General features: G+C 42.5%; 1 protein-coding gene across 5 annotated transcripts; it reads right to left on the bottom strand.

Annotated features, from left to right (window-relative positions):
• Positions 1-12,617: 12,617 nt before the first annotated feature.
• CCNA1 (cyclin A1) lies at positions 12,618-26,775 on the bottom strand. Of its 5 annotated transcripts, none has more exons than XR_009451311.1 (9): positions 25,774-26,301; positions 25,498-25,677; positions 20,372-20,618; positions 17,539-17,663; positions 16,874-17,097; positions 15,626-15,830; positions 14,320-14,433; positions 13,201-13,330; positions 12,618-12,876 (listed from the first exon to the last, which is right to left on the bottom strand). XR_009451311.1 is itself a non-coding variant. In XM_059684310.1 (9 exons), the coding sequence occupies exons 2-9, from the start codon at positions 25,654-25,656 to the stop codon at positions 12,825-12,827; spliced, it is 1,260 nt and encodes a 419-aa protein (XP_059540293.1). In that variant the 5' UTR covers positions 25,657-25,677; positions 26,761-26,775; the 3' UTR covers positions 12,618-12,824. The 5 variants fall into 5 exon arrangements, 4 of the variants coding, with proteins under 4 accessions (XP_059540293.1, XP_059540295.1, XP_059540291.1 ...); XM_059684310.1 differs by lacking the exon at positions 25,774-26,301 and adding an exon at positions 26,761-26,775 and having other exon boundaries at positions 13,201-13,334; XM_059684312.1 differs by lacking the exon at positions 25,774-26,301 and adding an exon at positions 26,385-26,572 and having other exon boundaries at positions 13,201-13,334.
• Positions 26,776-27,020: the final 245 nt, after the last annotated feature.

Genomic DNA, 27,020 nt, shown 5'->3' with positions numbered 1-27,020 from the left:
CATATCAGAGTGCAGGGATTGCTGAAATGTTGGTTAGCATCCCTACACAGGTAGTAATAAGACCACAGTAGAAAGAATGTACATGAATAATTAGACTGGTCTGTAATGAGCAAAGTCTGTGAAAGAATCCAAGTGAAAGTGCTGTTGAGAACATTATGGTATATGTATAATTTTTATTATGAAGGTTCCATGTAATTTCTGGGTAATAAAGCAATAATTTGTAAAAAATAAAATAAAATAAAATAAAATAAATAAAAATATAAACAAACATTAAAAAAATTAGTAATATTTTGAACAAAGTCATAAGAGTGATAAATGACAAACTTAAAATGACATGGTTATAGACTTGACCGTAAAACAAATGACAAAGAACCTTACTGTTAAGTAAGATATAATATTCTAAGATAATATTTCTTGGCAAATAATAATTGTTATGAAATGACATAAAAGTTTATATTCTTAGATTTAATATAGAGTTTTAATATATAAAGAATAAACAATATGCAAGATTTTTATGCACTGGCCTCATTGGAAGTGGGTACTGAATGCTGTAAACAAGTCATAAATGTCCCAATGTGTGAATCACACACATCTGGAGTACTACAGCCAGAGGACTCTCATAAGCAACTATTACTCTAGGTTTGCCTGGTGTCACAGAAGGACACTTGCTACCCCTAAGAATTTCCTATTTGAACTCAACTCTGAATATTTGCAAGTTCCTTCATAGAGCACACTGAAATTTCCAGATCATCCATTTTAATAAAAATGTATGTATATAATTAAACATAGTTATTATTAATTCTTACTTGGCAGAGCTTCCCCTGTAATTTTTCAAGCATATTAAGCACACCTAATTAATTTTAAAACTTAGGAGAGAAAATGTTATGGGCAGAAATAGAATATTGGGAACTAATTATAAGAAATATTAATCATGTTGCTAACTATGATGGTTCTGTTCTTATGAGAGAAAGCACATTCTAACCTCACCAAGAGTTGTACACCCTGGGACATGGGAGCTAACATCAGAATGCAGTCCACCCTTTTTCTGAGAACCGCCTATCATTATGGAAAGATTTACAACCTTGTGGCAGGAGGCACTTGCTCTTTACAACCCCCAACCCTATTAACTGCAATTTGGTCCTAGGATGCCCAGAGGTGCCCACCCTCCCCCTCCCCCACCCTCTCCCTCCCCCTCCCCCACCCCTGCAGCCTGCATGACTTGTAACCCCCCACCCCTGCAGCCTGCATGACTTGTAACCTGTAATGATTATCCCATGCCTACTTTCCCATGCCTGTAATTCCTACTTCCCCGTGTAATCTTTGTCCTTCTACCCAATATAAGCACCTGGTGGGGTACAGAGCAGATTTTTGTGGATGATGTGCTGCTCTCCCGTACTGCTGGCAGTATTGGAATAAACGCTCATATTTGATACAACCCTGTCTCTGCATAATTGGCTAAAGTAGTGACAGGCAGCTCAGACCCCTTGGTTGTCTGTTTACATAATCTGGCAACTCTGGAGAGACATAAGCAAGGGACTCCTCTGAGGTGAGTACCAGGGATCCTGCTTGCTGCCTGGACTGAAGATTCCTGAGGCTGAGGCCTGGACTCTTTTATTTGCAGCACTGCCAGGAATTTTCCTGTTTTGAATCCCAATCACAGCCTCAGCAATCCCCGTCATCTCACCTAAGATGTAAGTTGAATCAAGCATTTCTGTATGACAGAAGGAGGAATCAAATGTGTTTGTATGGCATGAGAAGCATTGGCTGCTCTCATCTGGGTTAAAGGCATTCATTTACTGGGTGAGCATCATCAGGTCAGGGTGGCAAGGGACCTCCAGTGGTCCTTGCCTGGTCTCCAAGCCCTCAGTCTGATCCACTCTGGGACAAGAGACATTGCTCTACTTCAGTGTGTGTGTGTGTGTGTGTGTGTGTGTGTGTGTGTGTGTGTGTGTGTGTGTGTTTAATGCAGTGCATTCTGAGGTTTCTGTGGCTGGAAAGAAAAGGATATGGTGTGAGGTTCTTGTCTGTGGGTTGTGTGCACTTGTAAATATTGTATATTAGGGTGGTTTTTGCCTGGTGTAACTTTGCCTGTAATCTTGCTTAAATTGTTCAGTGATGTGTGCTGGTGGCTCAATCCTCCCAAAAACACTCCATTGGGACGGATCTTGGGGTATTGGGCTACTTACACTTATCTGCCAATGAAGAAAAAGGAAAAGGGTATTTTACTGAAATACTGCTTTGCCTCATTCTTAAATATCCTCTTAACTGGGAACAAGAGGAGATTAGTGTTTGGGAAGACATGGTGTGAGGCTCTTGTCTGGGTTGTGCAAGAGTAGGCCTTGCACATTATTTGTGAAAGCTATAGAAGAGTTGTGAAGAGAAATCGTCCCCTGGCTACCAGCACCAGCTTCCCTCCGGTACCTGGGACCCGGGCTTCCCACAGCCTGCCAGTCGGTGGCCTGGGCCTCCCTCTTTGGGGCAATCGCGGATCTCTCCCCCTCCCACCCCCATTGATCACCCCACCAGCTGGTGGCCTGGGCCTCCCTCTGCAGAACGATCATGGGGCGATGGTCAGGCCCCCAACCAATTGTATCCCACCTGCCTTGGCCGGCCTGGCACCAGTGTGTGTCATAGTGTGGTCCTGGATCGTCGTCCAGATGGTCATTCCGCTGTTTGGCTGTTTGGTCGATTTGCATATTACACTTTGATTATATAGGTAAACCTTTTAAATCCCCAAGTTTTTCTCCTAGAAGGGCTTGAGCTATAGAAGTGAACTTGGGCAGGGGCCACTCCCACATTGTAAAGAAAAAAAAGTAAAGTCCTTGGTAACTTAAAACTTTGGAGTTCTGCTGGTTTAAATAGTAGAAATTATTAAATAGCTAGATTTTTTGAAATAAATGGATACTGAAATATTAATTTGTGTTTGCCTACTTTTGACCTTTTATTACAGAAAAGCTAGAAAACACCGCTAAAACTGTTAGTGAATGTATTTGCCAATCTAAAGAATGCTAACTGCTTACTTTTTGTTGGTCACCTAAAAATTAAGGTTTCTAAGAGTTAAGAAGTCTAACTCATTGGAAAGAAATTGTATAGTTTTGGTAATAGAAAGCATGAGGCACGGAGATGCATTTTTGAAGGAAAAAGAAAGTGAGTTTCAAGCTGATTATTTCTGAATGGGTAAAAAGGCTTGTGAATATTGCAGAAAGCTTTGTGAAAGTTATGGAAGAGTTGTGAAGAGAAATATTAAAAAGGAAATTATAGGTAATCTGAATAATAGATTTAATTAAGTAAATGAATCTAAAGTAAGCTAATGCAGAATTTGTTTAATCTTTTCTAGTCTGTTAAAAGGGGAAAAAAGTCTTTCCTGTTTCGGCCCAGGAAGCAAAAGTTCTATAAATTATTAAAATTGTTATCCTATCTAATAATAGGCAAACATGGTAATTAACTGTACCCCCACCCTGATCCGGGACACCCTTCAGGGCAAACCAGTCGGCCCCCACCCGTGCACCAGGCCTCTATCCTATATAGTAACAGGGTAATATGGAAACTGACCCTAACAGCAGAAAGACTGGGAATGACTGGTCACTATGACACACACTGACCACCGGGAGGCAGACGCTCAATGCAGGAGCTGCCCTCTGGTGGCCAGGGTGCTCCCACATGGAGGAGCTCTGCTCAGCCACAAGCCAGGCTGATGGCTGCCAGTACAGGGGTGGTGGTGGGAGCCTCTCCTGCCTCCTCAACAGTGCTAAGGATGTCCGACTGCAGTTTAGGCCTGCTCCCCGCTGGCAAGTGGACATCCCCCGAGGGCTGCCGGGCTGCCAGAGGGATGTCTGATTGCCATCTTAGGCCCAATCCCCCGGGGAGTGGGCCTAAGCCAGCAGGTGGTCATCCCCTGAGGGGTCCCAGACTGCGAGAGGGCACAGGCCAGGCTGAGGGACACCCCCTTCCTCGCGAGTGCACAAATTTTTGTGCACCGGGCCTCTAGTATATTATTTTAATGCTTTAAAAAGGTGATCTTTAATGTGGGAACTGAAGTTTTGCTAGCCTATGTTTGTGTTTAATACCCTTTTGTCACTTTGAATGAATGAATAATCTAATACTGTTTCATAATAATAAGGATGATATATAATCTTTTGGTTAAATAAATTTGACAACCTTCCTAGGGTTTGAATTTTAAGAAACTTTTTTTGACCTAGAATTGGCTTTAGGTTATTCCAATAGGCCCTGGAATGCCTCAAGGATTTATTTTCTCTCCTTATGAAGGAAAAATTTTATACTTAAGGTAACTGGGAAGCTTTTTCAAATAAAGAAATAATAACTCTGATATACTTTCACTTATAACTCTAATTGTTATTCTGAAATATTGTGTTTTGCAGAAAGGACAAGGTTCCATATCATTTGCATTATAATCAAATTCATAACCATGTCATTTTAAATTTCTTCTTGTCATTTAGAGACAGTTTTGTTGTAATGCATTTAGGAAAATGTTACATCTTCTGAGGGATCCATGGAAAAGACTCTGACATTTTCAGATCATCCTCATTGAACTGGATGAAAATTATTAGAACTAGAGTATCTGAATTTATGGAAGTACTGGCAGGAAAAATCGGGAGAAACAAAAAAATTTATTATAGGACTGAATGAACTGAAAATAATTATATAATTTTTATAACCTTTTTTGGAAGTATTGTTAATTTTTAATCCTTTTATTTTTCCAGACATAAGGAACCTTTTTATTTTCTTAAAGCAATTTGGTAAATTATATATTTTACTCCCTACCTGATCCCTCCAGAATTTGGCAATCCTATATAATAAAAGCCTAATATGCTAAGTGTCTGATCATCCAGTCGTCCGTTCAACCAATCAGAGTTTAATATGCTAATGATATGCTAAGGTGCCCAACCGCTTGCTATGATGTGCACTCACCACCAGGGGCCAGACAGTCGACCAGTTGACCAGTCTCTATGGTGTGCACCTACCACAAGGGGGAAGATGCTCAACGCAGGAGCAGCCCCCTGGTGGTCAGTGTGCTCCCACAGGGGGAGTGCTGGTCAGCCAGAAGCCAGGCTCACAGCTGGCAAGAACAGTGACAGTGGCGGGAGCCTCTCCTGCCTCCACAATAGCACTAGGGATGTCTGACTGACAGCCTAGGCCCACTCCCCCTGGGCCTAAGCCAGCAGTCGGATATTCCCTGAGGGCTCCCAGACTGTGAGAGGGTGCAGGCCGAGCTGAGGGACCTCCCCAAGTGCATGAATTTCGTGTACCAGGCCTCTAGTTCTTAATAAATGAGGCATGGCAATAGGATTCTTTGCATGAATTCAATAAAACCAGTTTCCAATTGTGGTTATATTAAGCAAGACTTTGACTGGAATGTCATATCTGAAAGAGACATGTCCAGACTCTGGATATCACCAGAAAGCTTTAAGAAATGAAGAATGACTTTGAAGCCATTGTGAGTGCCTCAGGGAAATAGCCTGGTACCTTGCTTGGTCATGTGGTTCATGGCAGTCTTTGCAGGTAAGGAATGTAGGTTGCTTTCCTCTTTTAAAAAGTGGGGTTGTTAGCCATAACCGGTTTGGCTCAGTGGATAGAGCGTTGGCCTGCAGACTGAAAGGTCCCAGGTTCAATTCCGGTCAAGGGCATGTACCTTGGTTGCGGGCACATCCCCAGTAGGGGGTGTGCAGGAGGCAGCTGATCGATGTTTCTCCTTCATCGATATTTCTAACTCTCTATCCCTCTCCCTTCTTCTCTGTAAAAAATCAATAAAATATGTAAAAAAAAAAAGAAAGAAAGAAAAACAAATGTGAACTTAGTTCACAGTACAAGTGGTCTGCTTTGAAAGACCTGGAGAAGGAAGATACGTTGATTTTAAAAAAAAAGAAAGAAAAAGTGGGGTTGTTAGAAATACTAGGAGAGGAGTACTTTCAGCCATCTGGAGTGATCAGGTCCTGACTCACAGTTGTCACCTGGGGACTGTTGTGTGGGCAGGTAACTCCATATCCTTTCATCTCAGCATTGCCCTGCTTTGAGAAAGGACTTACTCCGCAGCAGCTGGACAGGCAGATTTCCCCCACACCAACAAAGGCATGAAAAAGTGTAATGAAAGCATCTCTAGTCCTTAGGGGGAAATTAGGTGGAGGAAGGGGACTGGAGCCTGTTTTTTTTTCTACAAACTTAAAACTTTTACAAACTTTTCTACAATTTTCACAAACCTTTTAAGCTATTTAGAAATAACCATCATTAGAATAATTCAATTTCAATCCTTGTCCTGCAAAAATGTATCTCTATACTTTATGCCTTCTATTATCACAACCATATTATTTTTTTCTAATTTCATTTGAATTTTTAACTCTTAGAAATTACAATTTTTCAATGATAACCCAAAAGTAAATGACCAGAATTTCTTAGTTTATGAATGCACTTTAAACATACTCTTACTTTCAAATAACACACCTTCAACAAAGCACCAGACATTATTTTAATAGTCACAAGTACACTTTATAGACTTTCTGCAATAAAAGCTAAAAGGCAGGCAAACTTAAAACTTGTCTAGAATTAATGTTTCAGTATTTCATATTATTTAAAAATATCTAGAGTTTTAATAACTTGTATCTGTTAGGTATGATCAAATAATTAAATCAACCACTCCGCCCCGGGCAACTGACCTTTAGACCACTTCACAACTGACATTCTCTTTCACTTAGACCACATTTCACTTGCTAAGACCATTATCCTTCTCCTCTGGACCTTCCTAGGATTCTGACTCCCACCCTATTGGTGTGGCTCAGTGGTTGAGCATCAACCTATGAACCAGGAAGTCATGGTTCGATTCCTGGTCAGGGCATATGCCTGGGTTTTGGGCTGGATCCCCATTGTGGAACATGCAGGAGGCAGCCAATCAATGATTCACTCTCATCACTGATGTTTCTATCTCTCTCTCCCTCTCTCTTCCTCTCTGAAATCAATAAAAATATATATATATTAAAATCTCTGACTCTCCATCCCTGGGTGCTGGTGCAATTTTGGGGCTCAACCCATCTGATTTTCCAGATGACCTAATCCTATATAATAAAGAGGTAATATGCAAATTGACCCTCACTCCATCATGCCCTCACAAGATGGCTGCACCCACAGCAGAGGTGGGGTTCCCGTAACAAGCTGTAACGAGCGATCAGCAGGAACCTGAGGCTGTGTGGCGCCGGGCCAGGGTGGGGCAGGGGACCTGAGGCTGCACCCCTGACCCAGCGGGGGTCCTCAGGCCGTGCCTCCTGCCTGGTGGGGCTTGACAGGGGACCTCAGGTTGCATCCCCCGCTCCAGCGCTGGGCCGGGGGACCTCAGGCCATGCCTCCCACCCAGAGGGGCTTGAAGGGGGACCTCAGGCCATGTCCCATGCCCCAGCACTGGGCCGGGGGACCTGAGGGTGTGCTGGGGAACCCGAGGCTGTGCCCCCCGCCCAGCACGGCTTGACAGGGGACCTGAGGCTGTGCCTCCCACCAGGCGGGGCTTGACGGGGAACCTGAGGCTGCGCCCCCTGCCTGGCACCAGGCTGGGGGACCTGAGGCTGCGCCCCCCACCCGGCAGGTCTTGATGGGGGTGGGGCCGGCCAGGTCCGGATCTCGCCTAATGGGGGGGGTGGTCAGCTGGGTCTGGGTCTTGTGTGATTTTGAGGTGCACGCGGGTGGGCGGGGGCTTGACTCTGGGTCCCACGGCATGTCCCAGACTCTAACAGGAGGAAGATTTTCATATACATTTTACTAATTTTCTTTCATCTCTGACACTTCTATTATAGAGAAAGGGCAAATAGCAATATTAAAATATTTCCTCTATTAATTCCCTTTTAATGTGCATGAATTTCATGCACCTGGCCACTAGTAAATTTATAATTCTTTACCACGTGTGGCCTTATGTATTCCTCCTTCGGCAAACCTTACAGTATCATTTAACCTAGCAATGCTTCAAAGTTTTAAGTTACTAAAGACCTTGGAAAACTATGTTTAGGCATATATAAGTATTACTGAAAAGCTTTATCAAAAACCCTTCATTTTAGTTATATTTATTTATTATCTTAAAAATTCTATGAGATTTTAAAGTCAATCCTTATTCAAGCCATTTTCTTGATAAAATTTGTAACAGGGATAACATGACCTTGACAACTTTTAGGAGGCTGGAGAAAAGGCTGAGGGAGGAGGGACCAGGCCCTGCAGCTTGTTCCCAGGACTGCAGCTCCCAGGCCTCCAGCTGCTTGAATTCAAAAGTGCCACATTCTTTCCTTTATAAGGGGAGGGGCTGTACTCCTCCCTAGAGCCTCTGAGATTCCCAGGGTTGTAATTGAAGGGGTAGAGTGAAAGGGTAACATTAAGGATGCCCATTCACCCCAGTGATCAAACAGGTTATGGAAGAAAGAGGCCTTGGTAAGAGAGTCAGAGCAGAGTAAATAGTCCCTCATTGGCTCCGTCCATTCATAGGTGATGCTCTTAGTGGGGGCTGACTGGAGCATTGGGCTCAATCAGTTCAAGGCCATTGTGTGGTTAGGTTCTAATCCTGGGACCTTCTAGCCCCTGAGACAGTCCCTCTTCCAGTGGTTGAACTTGCAATAGAGGGGAAACAGAACCTTGAGGTGACATATGGTTTTATTTTTTTTTCCACTTATTTTTTTAAAAAATCTTTATTGTTCATATTATAACATTTGTTCCTCTTTTTCCCCCCCATAACTCCCCTCCTCCCAGCTCCCACCCTACCCTCTGCCCTCACTCCCCACCCACTATCCTCATCCATAGGTGCATGATTTTTGTCCAGTCTCTTCCCGCATCTCCCACACCCCTTTCCCCCCCAAGAATAGTCAGTCCATTCCCTTTCTATGTCTCTGATTCTATTATAATCACCAGTTCATTCTGTTCATCAGATTATTTATTCACTTGATTCTTAGATACACTTGTTGATAGATGCGTATTTGTTGTTCATAATTTGTATCTTTACCTTTTTCTTCTTCTTCCTCTTCTTAAAGGATACCTTTCAGCATTTCATATAATCCTGGTTTGGTGGTGATGAACTCCTTTAGCTTTTCCTTATCTGTGAAGCTCTTTATCTGACCTTCAATTCTGAATGATAGCTTTGCTGGATAAAGTAATCTTGGTTGTAGGTTCTTGCTATTCATCACTTTGAATATTTCTTGCCACTCCCTTCTGGCCTGCAAAGTTTCTGTTGAGAAATCCGCTGACAGTCGTATGGGTATTCCCTTGTAGGTAACTGAGTTTCTTTCTCTTGCTGCTTTTAAGATTCTCTCTTTGTCTTTTGCTCTTGGCATTTTAATTATGATGTGTCTTGGTGTGGTCCTCTTTGGATTCCTTTTGTTTGGGGTTCTCTGCGCTTCCTGGGCTTGTAAGTCTATTTCTTTCACCAGGTGGGGGAAGTTTTCTGTCATCATTTCTTCAAATAGGTTTTCAATATCTTGCTCTCTCTCATCTTCTGGCATCCCTATAATTCTGATGTTGGTACGCTTGAAGCTGTCCCAGAGGCTCCTTACACTATCTTCGTATTTTCGGATTCTTTTTTCATTTTGCTTTTCCGGTTGGGTGTTTTTTGCTTCTTTGCATTTCAAATCTTTGACTTGATTCTTGCGCTCCTCTGGTCTGCTGTTGGGAGTCTGTATAATATTCTTTATTTCAGTCAGTGTATGCTTAATTTCTAGTTGGTTCTTTATCCCAACATCGAGGGTCTCATTAGATTTATTGTAGATCTCATTAAGTTTATCGGCAGTTTCTAGAAAATTATTGAAAGACCTTAAAAGTGTGGTTATGAACTCTATATCCTCCATTGACAATTTTGTCCTGTTTCTTTGTCTCCGCATTTTTTATGCTTTCTTGGTGCACCCCCTAGTGGTCTTTATGCGCAGTCTTCTTGTAGACTGTTTTTGGTATTACTGGGTGGGATTTGACCTCCAGGCCAACTGGCTGTGAGAATCAGCTGTGTCTGCAGTGGGAAAACTTCTGTCCTCTGGGGAGGTGCTAATCTAGCCTTTGCCTGAGGCTATCCGGCAAATGCCTCTGTGCAGGGCTTGGGCGGGGCGTGTCACAGGGGATCAACAGGGCGGGCGGAGCGAGAAGTTATGGCTGCTCTCAGTCCCGTCCCCAGAGACTCTGCCTCTCAGAGTCCCAGCAACCGCTGCAAACCTCGGAGAGAAAGCTGCCCTCGAGTTCCGACCGATGCCAGACAGTCCCGCTTCTCCCGTTTGAGTCTGGGTCCCTAGAGACTCGCCCAGAACTGGAGCTCAGAGCCTGAGACTCCCTCCCGATTGAAAATGACAACTGCGCCCTCAGCCGCCAGCCCACTCGCACGCACCTCCGCACCTTTGTATTTTCCGCACTGCGCCTCCTCTGAGTCTCGGCATGATGTTCTCTTTCCTTCTAGTTGAAGAATTTCCCCTCAGCCAGCCTTCCTGTGGTTCTGGATGATGTCCGTTCCGTCTTTTAGTTGTATTTTTGAAGTGGTTGTGCGAGGCAGCAATCTCCGGTGTTTACCTATGCCACCATCTTCTGTTCCAGTTCAACATATGGTTTTAAACTGAACTGTTTGTTTCTATGGGGTGGCTTTCTTGCTCTTCCTCTGTCCTGCCTCAGTTGTTAAAAACATTGAAAGTTATTTTTACCTGTTGCTCAGTGGGTGTCTGGAGCCACAAAAGCTGTTGCTAGGTGACAAGGAAGGGAGGGGAATTTGGGGCTGAGACAGTCTGTCAGATGTCCTAGGGAGAATTTCCTTTCTTTTTTTTTTTTTTTTTTTTTAAATATATTTTATTGATTTTTTTACAGAGAGGAAGGGAGAGGGATAGAGAGTTAGGAGCATCGATGAGAGAGAAACACCAATGAGCTGCCTCCTGCACACCACCCCCTACTGGGGATGTGCCCGCAACCAAGGTACACGCCCTTGACTGGAATTGAACCTGGGACCCTTCATTCCGCAGGCCAACGCTCTGTCCACTGAGCCAAACCGGTTGGGCCCTAGGGAGGATTGCTTATCAGTATTTTTCCCAAGCCTGTAAAACATGCTTAGAGTAAAAGTTATGAAATGTTCCGAAGAGGCTTGTTTGAAGAGGAGGGAGGAAGGGAACTTTCTACTAACTAGATATTTCTTCATGCAAATTATCCCGAAGTTGTGAAAATATCAGGGAGGAAGGATATACAAGAATGGAGCCTTGAAAGTAGCTTAATTTGTCAAACAGGGATGCTGTTTGAATAAAAGGAGCTAATCTTGGGGTTTAATTATTAGGGGCTTCTCATAAATTGTGGAAGGCTACAGCAAGAAAAAATAGGCCCTTTCCTGTCCTCACACTCACAATCAACACTAAATACAGGGAAGAAAAATAATGAGATATAAGAAGGGACACACTGAAGGCTGTTTTTCTTAAACTGGTGGGAGATGCACAGGTAACAGTTACATTTTTAAGTATTACAAGGACACAAAAAAATGTAATAAGAACATCAAAGCTGAAGCCCAGTTCTTTGCAATCAGGTGGGGTGCATTTGGGGGGTGAGAATGAGGTATGTGCAAATCACTGGCAGCAAAGAACATAAGAGTTATGGGTTTGGACCTCTGTATCTGATCCAGTTGGCCCTGTGTCCACAGGTTTCACATGGGCAAATTCAACACTATAGATCAAAAATATTTGGGAAAAAAATCCCAGAAATCTCCAAAAATCAAAATTTGAATTTGCCATGTGCCAAGTACTATGCTGAATTCATATAAATGGAGTGATGTGTAGGAAGACCCTGGTGTGGCCCTATGTGCAAATATAGGTTATATGCAAGTACATCCACCATTTTCTATAAGGGAATTGAGCATCCAAGGATTTTGGTGTGCACAGGGGTCCTCTGCAGATACCAACGGACAACTGTAGTGAGGTTTCGTGACCTGATGTTAAGGTTAAATTTTGGATAGGGATTTAGAGATAAGTGCTTCCTTTGCAAAATAACTTAGAATGAAGTACCAATTTCTACAAGGTACCTTCTAACTGAAGCAAACATCATAAAACATGAATATTAATAGTGAAAGAAAATGCACTGTGTCTAGATCCAAACTGGCACTGTTGGAGACATGCACGTTTCACAGGAAGGTGGTCAGCCAGGGTAAACTGGCATAAAATGAGAGGAAGCTTCCCTAGCCAATCTTGAAATTAACAAAATTTATATATCCCCACTAAGCAACACCTTCCTTTAAGGCCAAGTCTACTCTTGATTTTCCTTCTAATCTTTAAAAGAAAATTAAGTGTTTGTTTATTTTTTGGATGTTCCCCATCTTATACAGCACTTAAGTGTTGTTGGCAGGAGCCATATATAAGTATGTAGTGAGGTGAAATGTAGAATCATGAATAATGTGAGCAAGAGCAGACTTTATCATGGGCATCTCCTAAGATATAAACATAACAGGTTAGTTTAATTATTCTGAAGTCCCATCCTATGGTAAAATTTGCTTTTTCTAACACATGCCAAATTTTTACTAGTAAAACCAACTTAGAAGAATTCTTAAAATTGAGATGACATTTTTAATACTCTCATCTAAAATTCAGGCAAGTGTGTCAGCCACGATAATTAGTAAATAAACCTGACACCTGACACGTAGCCATAAGGCAAGTTGTTTATTCTTTCAAAATGTTAGACTATTTTACAAACTACTAAATCTAAGAGAACCTAAATACATTCATACTTTTTAAAATATGTCATCTATATTGTACCAACACAAGATGATTCAACCTGCAGAAACCTATAAAAATGAGGACCAATCTTGTTGATCTGGAGGTTAAGTTCTGAAAGTGCTTCAGTTCTGAAACTTATTGCAGAGGAAGAACTGCAGGTGGTTCCATGAGAGACACATGCATGTACCTGAAATGAGACCCAAAGCAAGTTCAGCACAAGGCAAAGACTTCAGTTTTGTAAAATCTCAGGCCACAGAAAACTTTCTAGTAGTTTTAGCAGAAAGGAAGGAAGCTAGCTGAATCTATATACTACAAGCTAATTATAAATCTATATCTCTCTGAACAGATTTTCTTTTTTGCTTGTTTTCTTTTGTTTGTTTTCAACTGATTTTCTTAATTTAACATGCAACATTGTTTTTCCAGTCTAGCACCAGGTATATAGTTTGTTCATTACTATGACTTATTGAAGCTTTAAAGAGTAAGTCTAGATAAGAAAATTTCAGGAACTTACTTTGAAGTCTTGTACTTCTCCCTAATTGCTTGCTGAGGTCGATGGGGTATATCAAGGCATGCTTTATGTAGCTCACTCAGGCAAGGCACAATTTCACTTAATGAATATCCTGTAAATGCAGCAAGGGTTTCTGGCTAATCAAGACAAAAGAAAAATTGCATCATATAACTTTTTAAGATATGAGAAATCTGAAGATAAAGCTGTGAAACAAAGGAAATTAATCACTTGGTATTCATATTTATTTCAAAAGACAACATAATCCTTCTTTAAAGACTTTAGGCAAAAATATTAGAAATAACCAGAGTTCTAAATTTGCTCATATTGTACATTTATAATGTACTTAACTAAACTCCCTATTTATATTGAATATAAAAGTTTCTTAGCCAAACACAGAAAAAGAAACAAAATAAAAGTAGACACCTCACTTCTTTCAGCACACAAGTGAGCCTTCAGAATCAAACCTAGTGCCCATTTCCAATCTTACCACCTTCTTGGGCCAAGAGGCAACATTAAATCCCCTGTTCCCTTGAAAGCATAATCCAACCTTCTGATCATCTTAATTGGACCCAGGTTGTGAACAACTTTTAGGGGAAAAGTCAACAACTTTTCTTGAAGTGGTCAATGCTTACACTACAAGGGTCCTCCTTGAATGAGAGCAGACATTGAGGTTTCCAGGCCTGCTTCTGTTAAATGAGCATGTCAACACTATCTTCTTGACTTCCTGCAAACTCTAGTTTCCATAAAGCAAAGCCATTGAGTCAAAGCCACAAACAAAGGCTGTTATAGTCTGCTGGCAAGACTTGTAAGAGGCCAGCCTATTCTAAACCTTAAGAGTTATTGAACGGCCCTAACTGGTTTGGCTCAGTGGATAGAGCATCAGCCTGCGGACTCAAGGGTCCCAGGTTTGATTCCGGTCAAGGGCATGTACCTTGGTTGCGGGCACATCCCCAGTAGGGAGTGTGCAGGAGGCAGCTGATCGATGTTTCTCTCTCATCGATATTTCTAACTCTCTATCCCTCTCCCTCTCTGTAAAAAATCAATAAAATATATTTTTTAAAAAAGAGTTACTGAACAAATTTTAGAGAGGCCTTGAATTTAAAAAAGTAATTAGAATCTTACCCAGAAATGCCTGTTCACGGTATAGTTTGCCAGGCAATAAGCTGCTGCAGCTATCAATGAAGGAAGATATTTCAAGAATGGGTCAGCTTCAAGTAGACTTAGTTCCGCTACATACTAAAAACAAGAAAGAAAAAGCTCATTGGAATTAGGTATTCGACTAAAGTTACAAGTAAAGTTTAAAATGTCAGGGGAATTGCCCTGTCTGGTGTGGCTCAGTTGGTCGGGTGTCATCCTGTGCACCAAGAGGTTGCCAGTTCCATTCATGCGGTCAGGGCATATGCCCAGGTTGTGGTCTCAATCCCTGGTAGGGGGCCTGCAGGAGGCAGCTGATGTTTCTTCTTCTCTCCACCTTATTCTCTCTCTCTCTCCCTTCCTCTCCCTTCCTCCCTCTCTCTCTCTTTCTCTCTCTCTCTCTCTCTCTCTCTCTCTCTCTCAAAAAAAAAAAAAAATGTCAGGGGAAACAATTGTGTCTTATTTTTATTCAAATTATTCACTAGCTTAATAACTACCAGGCCTGTCCACAAACAGAATAATATTTATGTTGTAATAAATTTCAATACACACAGTATATGTGATGGGTTACTTATATTATACTAGTAGTATAGGTTTATGTTGGTCAGATAAAGTAGCATTGCTCTGGCCACTGGAGTAGGACTATAGACTTAAGCCAAAGGCAAACTATGAGCATATTAAAGCTATTTATATCAGGCAAAATCATGCAGTTCAGAGGTAGAACCAGTGGGAATCTATCAGATTAGAAAAAACATATTTGGAAATTTACATAGATTTTCTTATCACTGTTTGCATAGCACATAAATACCAGATATACTAAATCATAGTGGTTAGAAACCAAGTTTTCCAAACCAATATGTACTTTAGTGCCTTCAACTAAGTTCTTTACTCCAAATAACTAAATAATGCTTCATTACTTAATGTTTGGAGGAGATTAGAGTCAAATCAAATCACGTTTACTTTGTTCCTATTCTGTACACCTAAGAATACTGCTTTCATGTGGTCTGTATCTAACACTGGAATAGTTCCCAAACTTAAGTTTCTTTAAGAGTTGAGTCATTAGACAACCCATGCCTACCAAACATGATCAACAGTAATGTCTCCTAACCCAAAGTTGGGTTCTTAAAATTAGCACTCTTCCATTGCTAAAAGTTTTTCTGGGCCCACGACAAAAAACAAACAAAAACAAAACAAACAACCACAAACTAAAAAGGAAAGAAGAACTAAAGGATGATTGAAAAGGCTACTTTTTACCCAATTTGGCACCAACATTCTTGGCAGTCACATGGCATACCTTGGCTAGGTTCTCAGTTATGCTGCACACTCCTTGTCTCCTTAGGTACTGAAGGAGAAACTGATTGGTAGTTGGCACTGTCAGATCAAAAGCTAGGACTTTCAGGAGTAGGTGTTCCATTCTTAACAGTTGTCGTTTTGTGTAAGTATCATCAGTTATATAGACAAACTCGTCTACTTCAGGTGGGTATATTTCTTCGTATTTCCTATGAAAGGTAAAGAATCTTTGGAAATAATGCTTGGAACCTGTGGCTCTCCTTCCTGTGCTATCAAAACCCTGCCTCTCATATGACCCTTGCAGACTTAAAAAAAAATCACTAAATGGTATAGGACTGTGAAGATACTAGGAATTTGTTTCCAGAACAAGAACATGAATATTACAAAGATATGTTGTACTAACTGCTAGGTAGTAACAGAAACAATTTCCAATAAGAATTTTAGTTTTGGCCTCTGATATACTGAAAGATTCTGAATGACATACATGTAAAATCCTCTTAATTAAAATCTTCTTGTGGGAAAGAATGTTATGATGAACACATAGTAGAAAAAAACTCCTTAAGTCTTAGGTTTTTAAAAACATTATGGTTAGCTTTCTCTATTGAATTATCAAATGATGCTATATATCCAAGAGAATGATAATGATACAGTTTCACTGCTATCAATTCTTTGCTTTTATTTTCCTTTTGTAGGGAAATTTTGGCAAGTTTTTAGGCATTAATAAATAGAATATCTGAGACTAGAAGAATAGAAAGGAAAACTACTACTCACCAATAGGTCACTTAATTAAAGGCAGCAACAATCCAGCTCTTTTACACATAATTAGATATTATTATCAATGATTGATAGTAACAGGAACAGTGAATAATTTATTCACTGTATCCACATAAACTGTGGTATTATGGATCATTTAACAGATCATGAAGATGACTTCCATATAACGAAAATTTCCTTAAGTAGGACTTTTACTTATACTAGAATACAGCCAAAGACTACACCACAAAATAGTTAAATTGCATCCTGAATTTGAGCTGATGGCCGCTTTGGTCATGAAACTGTATTATAAGCATCTGCATTGAAGAGTGAACATGTGGTAAGGTTCAGTTTCTCAGTAAATACTATAAAAATGATGGTATTTTATCAAAAAAGGCATGAATAAATTTTAAGTACTGGATTTCTTCAATAAATGAAGAATAAGTCATGTGTTTTGACAGACTGTAGTTTCACATTATTTAAGCTGAAGAACACTTACGAAGCCAGAAGAATAGCTGCTGTACCTACAAGCTGCAACTTCCCTCTCAAAACAGACATGCACGAAAGAAACCTATCCAGGAAGTTGACAGCCAAGTAGAGAGTCTCAGCTCGAAGCTTATATTCTTCTCCAACCTCAACCAGCCAGTCCACCAGAATCCTTCGCATGCTTTCTGTGATGTCTGGTTGTTTCCTTAGGTAGTGGGCTTTGGGCCTGTATCGTATCTGTTTGGGGAAAGAGTTTTGATATTTAAATACTTGCTGTATCGTAAAGATAATGCCACAGTATAGCTGCTATTTTAAAAATCTCATGAGCAAAGGTTAGAAGGAAACTGATCAAAACACAAATAAATCTTTACTATGACACAAAAGAAAGTGTGAAATTCTGGTTCTGTAATGCAATTAGGTAACAAATAACAGAGGGAGGGAAATGGCAACATGGACTATTCCTAAGAGTGAAATGCTTAATATATAAACCATTTGTGTCATAGAGGAATAGTCCAAGTAATTGCTACTCACCTCACAACTATTATTTTTAATAGATATTCTTATATTTAGATGTCATAAAAATGCCATTCATTAATGGTTATGGCCAAGAGTTTATAACTATCTTAATATTAAGTGCTTTGGGTGCTGGCAATTGAAGTAGAATTTGGGAAAACTTACTTCAGCTTCTCTAAGGTACTGATGAATTTCTTCAGCATATTCAGTCACATTTATCATGTCTGTACCAAAATCTGATGCATCTTCAGACTTAGCATGAAGAGATGACTCTACCAGCATAGGGGAAACTGCAGGGATTCAACATTATTAGGTAAGACATTTAATTTAAAAACTCACTCTAGAGAAACCAAGATGGCGGCATAGGTAAACACAGGAAATTGCTGCCTCAAACAACCACTTCAAAAATACAACTAAAAGACAAAATGGAGATCATCCAGAACCACAGGAAGGCTGGATGAGTGGAAATTCTACAACTAGAAAGAAAGAGAAAAGTACACTGAGACTCAGAGGAGGTGCAGAAGTAAAGTGCAGAGGTACGGAGGTGCACGCAGAAAGGGCTGGCAACTGAGGAGGTGGTTGTCTTTTTCAATAGGGAGGGAGTCTCAAGTTCCCAACTGCTCTGAACTCCAGTTCCGGGCGAGTCTCTGGGGACCCAGACACATACGGGGAGAAACTGGACTGTCTGGCATCGGGCGGAACTCGAGGGCAGCTTTCTCTCAGAGAAGCTTGCAGATATTACCGGGACACTAAGACCCAGGGCCTCTTAGGGTAGGACTGAGGATCAGCCATAGTTGTTGGCTCCGCCCTGTTGATTCCCTGAGACCCCGCCACACCCAAGCTGTGTGCAGAGCCTTTTGCATATGAATGGCCTGGCCCTTTGCAATCTAAAATTACCTAACAAACTGCAGCTGGGTCAGAGAGACCCAGAACATCCAAAAGAAGGCCCAAGGCCCCACAGCAGCTTGCATTGCTTCACAGATGAGACCCATCTGGGAACCTCAAAACCCCAAAGAAAGAAGAGGAATCTGCAGATCTCTCCATAGCTCCTGCTGGGTAGCCTCAGGCAGAGGCTAAATTAGCACCTCCTTAGAGATCCAAGAGCCAGTGTACCCAGTGGTCGGAGTGGGACCATCCAGATTACAACTCCTCAGATCCATAAGGGACACACTCCAGGGGCAGACTCAGTGAGCACCAAAGCCCCACTGAAGCAAGTCTTGCCCCATAAAGGTATCTCCAGCACAGAAGTTCTCCCACCATAGACACAGCTGATTCTCACTGCCAATTGGCCTGGAGGTTAATTCCTCCAGTGATACCTATAACAATCAAGGCTTAACTACAACAAGACTGTGCACAAAGCCCACAAAGGGGTGCACCAAGAGTGTCCACCTCAGGTAATTGGGGAGGCTGAGCCACTGGGACACCTAGCACACAAAGCCACTCTATCAACACAGGAAGCAGCCAAAATGCAGAGACAAAGAAACAGGTCACAAATGACAGAAATGGAGGAAAGCAAACTACTTGATATAGAATTCAAACCCACAGTTATAAGGTTTTTCAAGAATTTTCTAGAAACCACCGATAAATTTAGTGAGACCCTCAATAAATCTAGTGAGAGCCTCGAGGATATGAAAAAGGACCAACTAGAAATTAAGCATACACTGACTGAAATAAAGAATATTATACAGAGATCCAACAGCAGACTAGAGGATCACAGGAATCAAGTCAAGGATTTGAAATACAAAGATGCAAAAAAACACCCAACTGGAAAAAGAAAAAAGAATCCAAAAATATGAAAATAGTGTAAGGAGCCTCTGGGACAGCTTCAAGCGCACCAACATCCAAATTATGGGGGTGCCAGAAGAAGAGAGAGAGCAAGATACTGAAAACCTATTTGAAGAAATAATGACAGAAAACTTCCCCTACCTGATGAAAGAAATAGACTTACAAGTCCAGGAAGCACAGAGAACCCCAAACAAAAGGAATCCAAAGAGGACCACACCAAGACACATCATAATTAAAATGCCAAGGGCGCCGAAACTGGTTTGGCTCAGTGGATAGAGCATCGGCCTGCAGACTGAAAGGTCCCAGGTTCGATTCCGGTCAAGGGCATGTACCTGGGTTGCGGGCACATCCCCAGTAGGAGATGTGCAGGAGGCAGCTGATCAATGTTTCTCTCTCATCGATGTTTCTAGCTCTCTATCTCTCTCCCTTCCTCTCTGTAAAAAAATCAATAATATATATATATATATATATATATATAAAAAATTTTAAATGCCAAGGGCAAAAGACAAAGAGAGAATCTTAAAAGCAGCAAGAGAAAAACAGTCAGTTACCTACAAGGGAGTACCCATATCATTGTCAGCTGATTTCTCAATAGAAACTATGCAGGCCAGAAGGGAGTGGCAAGAAATATTCAAAGTGATGAATACCAAGAACCTACAACCAAGATTACTTTATCCAGCAAAGCTATCATTCAGAATTGAAGGTCAGATAAAGAGCTTCACAGATAAAGGAGTTCATTACCACCAAACCAGTATTATATGAAATGCTGAAAGGTATTCTTTAAAAAGAGGAAGAAGAAAAAGATAAAGTTAAAAATTACGAACAAAATATAATAATCTGATGAACAGAATAAACTGGGTAATATAATACAATCAGGGGCATAGAGAGGGAGTGGACTGACAATTCTCGGGGGGTGCGGGAAGAGAGTGGAAAATATCGTATACCTATGGATGAGGACAGTGGGGGGGGGGGGTTAATGGCAGAGGGTGCGGTGGGAACCGGGTGGAGGGGAGCTATTGGGGGGGAAAAAGAGGAATAACTGTAATAATATGAACAATAAAGATTTAATTTTAAAAAAAGCTCATTCTACCCACTAACCCTCTATAGGCAGTCATTACTTCGTGGTTTTCTCTTGCTAGTAACATGCTATTGAATACTGCAGGTGATTATGAATACAGGGTACCTATCATCCACTGTAGGTAAGTCAGATTACCTGTGCTAAAATCCAGCAGGAAGTGAAGGTCAGACTTGAGTGTGCTAGTGTCTACTTCATACATATCCTCAAATGCCATTCCCTCTTTCCCACTGCAGCTGTTTTTGTCCTCTTGCTCAGGTTCATCCATGTAGATATCAAATCCTTGCTTGGCTGGCATGTGAACCCCACAGTCAGAGAGTGCTTTCTTTCCAGCTTGAGGGAAGACATTTTCTGATCCAGAGAAACACCTAACTGTTGTGATCCCCTAGAAAAGGATTTTTTGTTAAAGGCCACCCCAAAGACCAATAGGTGATGTGAACCTGTGTGACTCAAACCAGCAGGATGGGAAAATAAGAGGAATCTTAAATTGCAATATGTATTTCTGCAATATAATTTCAGAAAATAAAGCTTCCAAAGTATGACTTCTCCCTTATCTCTTTCTACATTTGACATTTGGTAAAAGAGCTATCTAAAATTTTTCATCTTCCTCACATATTTATCAAAGGGAATTAAAAAATCCTAGAAAAAGAAACTATAACTCTCCTTCAAAATGAAAGGGGGGAGGAGGGATTGTAAATTGGCTCTCATGCTTATATAGCATTACAGGATTTTGTAAGTACCCAGCACAGTTTTTGATGCATAGTTACTGAGTTCCTACAGTCATCCCCCTTAAAAAGTTAACTTTAAGTCAGCAGGCCTCTATAAAGTTCCCATTTTATACCCAGTTAATTAGAAATATGATATTAGAAACACATACTACTAAATTCTCTTAACATAGAATCTTTTTGTATGACATGATGGAGAAATCTAACAGTCAATCAATTGTTTCTCCCTTTTCTTTATTCCTATAACATTAATGATGGAAACAACTGTGTGTGTTCCCTCTGTGAACAACTGTGATGCATTACATACTAGTGCACATTAAGATGAGTCATGTTGGATGACCTGAAGGTCAGCTGAACCAAGGCAGGTGGGCAAGCTTTATGAATCTAAGTTATATTTATGCAAATTCTAGGTCTAGCTACTGCATTAACATTTTATCATTTATAATTAACTAGAGGCCCGGTGCACGAAATTATGCACGGGGGGGGGCGTCCCTCAATGCAGCCTGCACCCTCTCCAATCTGGACCCCCCTATGGGATCCCCGGGTCTAAGCCGGCAGTCAGACATCCCTCTCACAATCCGGGACTGCTGGCTCCCAACCGTTCACCTGCCTGATCGCCCCTAACTGCTTCTGCCTGCCAGCCTGATCACCCCCTAACCACTCCCCTACCTTGCTGATCGATGCCTAACTGCTTCCCTGCTGGCCCGATTGCCCCCAACTGTCCTCCCCTGCCAGCCTGGTCACACCCAACTGCCCTCCCTTACTGGCCCGGTTGCCCCCAACTGCACTGCCATGTAGGCCTGGTCCCCCTCAACTGCCCTCCCCTGCAGACCTGGTTGCCCCAACTGCCCTCCCCTGCAGGCCTGGTCACCCCCAACTTCCCTCCCCTGCTGGCCTGATTGCCCACCACTGCCCTCCCTGGGCAGCCATCTTGTGCGAGGGCATGATGGTCAATTTGCATATTACCTCTTTATTATATAGTATCTTGGTGTTTACTGTTGAGACTCCTTTCAAATTATGTGTTTCCTAACTTTCCCTTCCATCTAGTAAATTAAATATGTAGTTTATGTCTACACTAGTAAGAAAAAAATTCTTTTTTTAATCCTCACTTGAGGATACATTTATTGATTTTTAGAGAGAAAGTGGAAGGGAGAGAGAGAGAGAGGAGAGAGAGAAAAAGAAACATCAATCAGCTGCCTCCCCTACAGGATTGAACCCACAATCTAGGTATGTACTGTGACCAGGAACAGCACCTATAACCTTTTAGGTGTACAGGATGACTCTCCAACTAACTGAGCCACCTGGCCAAGGCAAGAAAAAATTCTTTATGGTAATTCTGGTAAAATCACAAGAACTATAAAGGACCAAAAACACAAGTTACTATAACCAGATAATCATAATTCCAAATTATTACCATGTTTGACTTTTGTCATATATATATATATAGTAATTGGATCATATCATACATTCATTACACATTTACTGAGCATCCAGTATGTGCCAGACATTGTTCTAGGTGCCCAGAATTTAGCGATGAACCAAACGTTCAAAACGAATGGCCCTCATGGAGTTTATATCTAGTTGGGAGGATAGGAGAAAGACAAATAAGAAAAAGACATAGTAGATCAAATGATAAGTGCTTTGGAGAAGAAGAACAGAGAGAAAAGAGAGTCATTGCCATTTTAAACAATGTGGCCAGAGAAAGCCCCTATGAAGATAAAAGTTAGACAAAGATATGGACAAGCTAAGAGAGTAAGTTACACAGATAAAAAAGGGAAGAGCATTCTGGGCAGAGGGAACAGCCTGGGTACATGTCCTGATGTTGAAGTGTGTCTTAAGAGGCACATCAAGAAACAAATGGGGCAGAGTGAGAAAGACAGTAGTGTATGTAGGTCATGAGAGAAAAGAGAAAGCGAAAGGAAAAGAGAAGCCAGATTATGTAGGGCCTAACTATAGGCCATTTAAGGATCATCTTCTATTCTGAGATGGGCAGCCACTGGGGAGTTCTGGGCAAAGGATGATCTGATTTATGTTTTAAAAGGTTCACCCTGGTTATGTAGAGGTATAGAGAGCAAGTAAGGTAAGATGCTCAGTTGTGAAACTTGCCAATTCCAGGTAAGATACAATAGGATTTTGAATCAATGCAGTATTAGTAAAAGATGAGAAATGAAGATATTCTAGACACTTTTAAAAGTAAAGCCAATTGTATTTTTTCAGCAAAATAGATGTGAGGTAGGAGGAAAACAAGAGTCAAGGATGACAAAGTTTTTTAGGCTGAATAACAGGAAGGATGGATATCGCATTTATTGAGATGATAAGATTTGGGAAGAGTAGGTTGGGGCTAGGGTTGGTTTTGCACACATTTGAGGTGCCTATTGTATGATCCAAGGATCCAAATGGAGCTGTCAAGTAGGCTGCTGAGTAATGTGAACCTGCAACATAGGTGAGAGGTCAAGACAGAAGATAAAAAGAGCCATGGCATTTAATGTTAAAAGACTTGAAGACTGTAAGGGACTAGGTACAAATTCAGATAAATACTAAGTCCTGGAGCACTCTAATTTTGAGACACAGGATAAGGAAGAACCAGAATACTGAGGAGTGGCCAATGAGCTAGGTGAAAATCCAGGACAGAGTGGTCTTCTCCGGCTGAGTGAGAATAAAATTATTGCTAGAAATAAAGAATGATCAGTTAAGTGTAAAGGACTAAAAATTGAGTGAAAAGTGAACAAGAGAAGAACTAGAGACAGAGTGCATTCATTCAACAAACACTAGCATGCTACCCTGGCTAGGCACTGTTCCAACCACCAAGAATGCAACAGTGAACCTGACATCCCAAATTCTCATCCTAATGGAGGATGGGACAAACAAACTCTAAAGAAATATTTCTATAAATGAGACAGGCATTGCAAAGAGCTTTGTAGTTGAAAGATATTTAAGATGGAAAAATTATATTTGCTTATGTGTTTGACCCAGTAGAGAAAAGAAAACCGAGAAGAAAAAAATAAGAGTAAGGTATACTATACAAATAGGGGTTCATCTTGCATATGAGTAGAAACGTGAGTCATGTAGCAGGATCTGGATGACAGAGTATATGGCACATGGAAGCATATGGAAATTCTCTTCTGGTTGCTTTCATATTTTTAGGGAAATAGAATACAAAGCCATTAGCTGAGGTGGAGGTTGTGAAGCATTAAAGAGAGAAGCAGAGATGTAAAATAGATTTCTAAGAAAGTTGTAGAAGAATCAAGCAGGGAAATGTAGAGGTAGTATCAGGCAATGTAAGAGGTTAGACCTGTCAGCAAAGGCATACTGCCAATTCATAATAACCAGGTTTTAGACTTTAATTTTAAAAAAGCAAACGCTGCTAAACAAATTAAGTTTGTTAAAAACAACTTCTGAATTTTTTCCAAAGCTTTAAACAGATCACTTTGGGTATTTTTCTCTGACTAATAAGATGCCACAAAAATGCTTGAATGGTCAGGTCAGTAGATGAGAGGTTTCTAATCTGGTCTCCTCTACTATGCCTTCTCCCGCTGCCTCACCCTTGGCCTTTCTTTCCCTCTTAAATTTTTTCACCTATAACATGGAAAGGATGGCCCTGGCCTGATAGCTCAGTGGGTTAGAGCATCATCCCAATATGCCAATGTTGTGTGTTTGATGCCCAGTCAGGGCACACACAGGAAACAACCAATGAATGTATAAATAAATGGAACAAATCAATGTCTCTTTCTCTTTCTCCCTCTCCCCCCCCCTTTCTCTCTCTTTAAAAGCAATAAATAAAAATATGTATTTTTTAAAAATGGAAATGATATCTAGCCTACCTACCTCACTGGACTAATGCCAGCATTATTCCACTACAAGTGTGCAAAAAGGCTTTAAAAAGCACTGTTATCAGGATTTTGTCTAATAACAGACTTGGGAAAGCTTTTTTTTTTTTTAAACCTGAAAGTCCATTCTTAAGGATCCAAACCCCTCCTTTGTATTTAAATGTCTGAATTAGTTTTCAATCTAATTCTAAGGAATCAGTTAAGCAATATCTAATGGCCAACTAAACTTTATCAGTACTGAGGAGATGTCTGCTTTTAAATCACTTTTTGAAATAATCTAGTCTAGCCTGATCCAATCCTAATTTTAAACACTCTCCAATGAACAAGGTGAAAATTATCCAGGATTGCTTCAGGCACAGTCTAGATCAGTCTGCACACCACTCTGACCTGGAGTAACCCCAGTTCTATATTCTTTGGGGATATTCACATTTCCTTTTAAGCCAGCATGTAAATGACTTTACATATACTTAATCCAAATAGTTCCAAGACCTATTTCCTCGATTTTTGGGGGGGAAAGATTTATTCACTATTTCTAGGTGTAAAAAGGGCCCAATAAGATGATGTTAAAATATTCAATGTCCCAATAATCCAGATTCCAGGGCTGAAATACTCAAGGAGAGTTTGTAAATAAAGCTACAAGAGAAACCCACCTCCCACCATGACAGGAGAGCTCTTCTCAACAAGCAGCTTCCCCAGCGCTTCTCATCCTTACCTGGTCACAGGTCTTCCTGAACTGCCCATTCTCAGTTAGCACCCCTAGCACTGTTCTTTGTGGGGGGTCCTGGCCAAGCTGAGCTCTCGTCTGACGGACATCAGGACCTCGGGACACTGGAGCCAGGACTACTCTGCCCTTGGAGCTGCTGAGATGCATCACCTCAGTGTCCACAGGCTGCTGCCTCAGGAGGGAGAAATAGACAAGCCAGTTAGTCAACCTCTTCCACCAGGGGCTCCAAGGGTGCAGGGAATCTCTAAGGGGCAGCACTGAAACGATGACCTTCCCAGCAATGATTAGGGCTGAAAGGGCGCTAGCCACGGGGCATAAGCTATCAAAGCTGCTTTGAACCAAAACAGCGACTTGAATCCGTTGAGGCTTTCTTCCAAGACCTGGGAGGAGAGAGCAGCCTGACAGACCTCCAAGCCAGGAGACTAAGGCTCCACGTTTCTTGGGGGTCTAAACAAGGGCGGGTCTTTCTCCGCTGAGGCTCATCCCCCGCCGCTCCGGCCGGCAAAGACCGAGAATACAGCACTGCGGGAAAGAACATGGCCGTCCCCGTGACCGGCAGGGCGCTCCCCTGCCACGCAGCGGGCCTCGCTCTTCCCGGCCTTAGGCACGTGTGCCCGCAACACCTAGCAAGTGCGCTGGGGGCCTGGGAGCGAGGGGCCGCCGGAGCGGGGCGGGGGGCGAGGGGGCGAGAGGCAGCCGGATCCCGGCGGAGAGGCCGACGCCCGGCCGGCCTGGGCGCTCAGCGCTGATTAGTTTCGCCAGCGCCACCGCGCCCCCACCACCCCGCGCGCCGCGGCTGCTGACCGGCCAATCAGCGGCGCGGCCGGGCCTCGCGGGCGCCTGTGGGCCTGCGCGCCCCACGCCCGCCCGCTCACCCGCCGGCTCCGAGGCCGGGCCGCTGCCCCTGGGCGTTCAAGGCCGGGCGGGGCCTGCGGCAGCAGCTCCGGCTCCTCCGCGCGGCCCGGCCGTCTGGTGGGCGGTCGCAGTGGGCACTGCGCCCCGGCCGGCCGGCGCCCGGGGCCTGGGAGGAAGGAAAGCGGCCCACCCCGCGACGGCTCTGGCTTTGGGAGGGACTGTTTCCGTGAAGCCGGCCTCCGCACAACCGCCCACTCCTCCCGCTAACGTCTTTTCCGCGTCCCGCTCCTGAGAACCTTGGCTCGGGAGAGCGACGCAGGCCCTCGGGGCTGCGCAGGCCGGCGCCCTGACTGCGCCCACACGAGAGCAAGGCTCGCTCACCGCCCCTGCCCTCACCTTCACCTCCTCGAGAGCGAGGCCCAGAAGCAGCGGCTTGGCCCCAAGTTTGTGTCGGGGCCTCCTAATCCATGGCGTGGTGTGTCTCTGGTCATTTGGGGTTCTTGAGTACCAGGGGCAGCGCCTGGCCCCCGGATTTCTGTGCACGTGACCCACCCGGCGGGGCAGGAAAGGAAATTTGGAGTTTTAGGGGCGCACGTGGTCCTCACAGTCCCCACAAGTGGTCTTCCCTGGAGGGTTCCGGCAGCCACAGCGTGAAG

The sequence above is a fragment of the Myotis daubentonii genome, chromosome 2, assembly GCF_963259705.1.
Source record: "Myotis daubentonii chromosome 2, mMyoDau2.1, whole genome shotgun sequence".
Lineage (NCBI taxonomy): Eukaryota > Metazoa > Chordata > Mammalia > Chiroptera > Vespertilionidae > Myotis > Myotis daubentonii.
This window is presented reverse-complemented; position numbering and strand designations above follow the sequence as displayed.

Coding starts and splice junctions, on each gene's coding strand:
- CCNA1 (XM_059684310.1), bottom strand. CDS start 25,656: ATGCATCTCAGCAGCTCCAAGGGCAGAGTAGTCCTGGCTCCAGTGTCC. Junction 13,335..14,319: donor CCGTGAACAGGCATTTCTGG/GTAAGATTCTAA, acceptor TGTCTTGATTAG/CCAGAAACCCTTGCTGCATT. Junction 12,877..13,200: donor GAGAAGTACAAGACTTCAAA/GTAAGTTCCTGA, acceptor GTCTCATTTCAG/GTACATGCATGTGTCTCTCA.